Source organism: Pelecanus crispus, chromosome 1 (genome assembly GCF_030463565.1).
Source record: "Pelecanus crispus isolate bPelCri1 chromosome 1, bPelCri1.pri, whole genome shotgun sequence".
NCBI lineage: Eukaryota > Metazoa > Chordata > Aves > Pelecaniformes > Pelecanidae > Pelecanus > Pelecanus crispus.
The window spans coordinates 2141912-2143363 of record NC_134643.1 but is presented as its reverse complement, the minus strand read 5'-3'; the positions used below and the strand labels follow the sequence as shown (position 1 = coordinate 2143363).

At 59.6% G+C, this 1452-nt stretch overlaps 1 protein-coding gene across 1 annotated transcript; it reads left to right on the top strand.

The window, feature by feature from the left end:
• The first annotated feature begins 329 nt into the window (after nucleotides 1–329).
• On the top strand, nucleotides 330–779 carry LOC104031942 (calmodulin, striated muscle). Its single transcript, XM_009484113.2, has one exon. The coding sequence runs from the start codon at nucleotides 330–332 to the stop codon at nucleotides 777–779; it is 450 nt and encodes a 149-aa protein (XP_009482388.2).
• Nucleotides 780–1452: the final 673 nt, after the last annotated feature.

Sequence of the window (1452 nt, the reverse complement as noted above, 5' to 3'; positions counted from 1 at the left end):
ATCCCTTAATTAGGGGTTTCATTAGGAGCCAGCCCCGTGAAATGCCACTGGCGGAGCAAGTGGGAGGGCAGCCGGGGTAACCCCAGGGGGCTGGGGGTCACCCTTCATCTCCAGAACCCCAAAACTCCCCCACCTGCTCCTTCAGGGTCCAGCTGAACCGTTCCTGCTGACCCCATGGCTCGGCCTCTCCTGTGTGCCCCAGCTCCTGCCTCCTCCTCCTCCTCCTCCTCATCCGGGGAGAGGCAGGTTGGAGGGAGGAGGCCCCGTCTGCGCCTCCCCGCCGGCGCCACGGCGTGCCGCGGCAGAGACGTGTGCGAGCGGGGAGCACCATGGCCGAGCGGCTGTCGGAGGAGCAGATCACCGAATTCAAGGAGGCTTTTTCCCTTTTCGACCGGGATGGAGACGGTTGCATCACCACGAAGGAGTTGGGCACCGTCATGCGCTCGTTGGGGCAAAACCCCACCGAAGCAGAGCTGCAGGACATGGTGGGGGAGGTGGATGCCGACGGCAGCGGCACCATCGACTTCCCCGAGTTCCTCTCGCTGATGGCGAGGAAGATGAGGGACACAGACAGCGAGGAGGAGATCCGCGAGGCTTTCCGCGTCTTCGATAAGGACGGCAATGGCTACATCAGCGCGGCGGAGCTGCGGCACGTCATGACCAACCTGGGTGAGAAGTTGACGGATGAGGAGGTGGATGAGATGATCAAGGAGGCCGACTGCAACAATGACGGGCAGGTCAACTACGAGGAGTTCGTGAGGATGATGACGGAGAAGTGACCCCCTCCATGACCACCACCTCCAACCCCATCCCACAGGTAACTCACTAGGATGTGGCTTTGCTCCCAACCCCATGTCCACGGAAAGCCCCAGACCAAGGGGTCCACCCCACCCATTGCAATGGCCACCCCAAATCTTGCATATCCCCCATCCTGACCACCTCCTGCCCTGCAACTCTTGCTGGCAGTTGGAAAAATCAGTGTTCATGGTCCTTTTTTTAATCTTTCCTTAATTTCTTCATAGGGAACAGAGGCCGTGGTGGTCCCCCAGCCCCTCCATTCCCTACCACCTTCTCTCCACCATCCTGGGCTGGAAAAATCCTCATTTATCCCAGCCAGCGTCTGCGTTGGATGCAGGCGTCCTACCTGGCAGGATGGGGCTTGGGGTGCAGATGGACACGGGGGGGGTCTCTCCTCACTGCCCCCCACGAGATGCACCCCTCATGTCCGTAGAGGTGCCAGTAGCCACTGCGCGTCCCCCAGGCCCGTGCCGAGTCCAATAAAGAAATGTCCCCCCGTGTTCTGGTGGCTGCCAGTGCTTCCTTTGGCTTCTCTTTGGGGTCCCTGCTAAAAAACAACCCCCCCAAACCACCGACATCAGTGCATCTCATTGTGTTCAAAAAATGGGTAGATGTGGCACTTCGGGACATGGTTTAGTCTAGTCTACCCTTGAT

What these genes read in the sequence shown, in the direction of transcription:
- LOC104031942 (XM_009484113.2), top strand. Translation starts at nt 330, where the DNA reads ATGGCCGAGCGGCTGTCGGAGGAGCAGATCACCGAATTCAAGGAGGCT.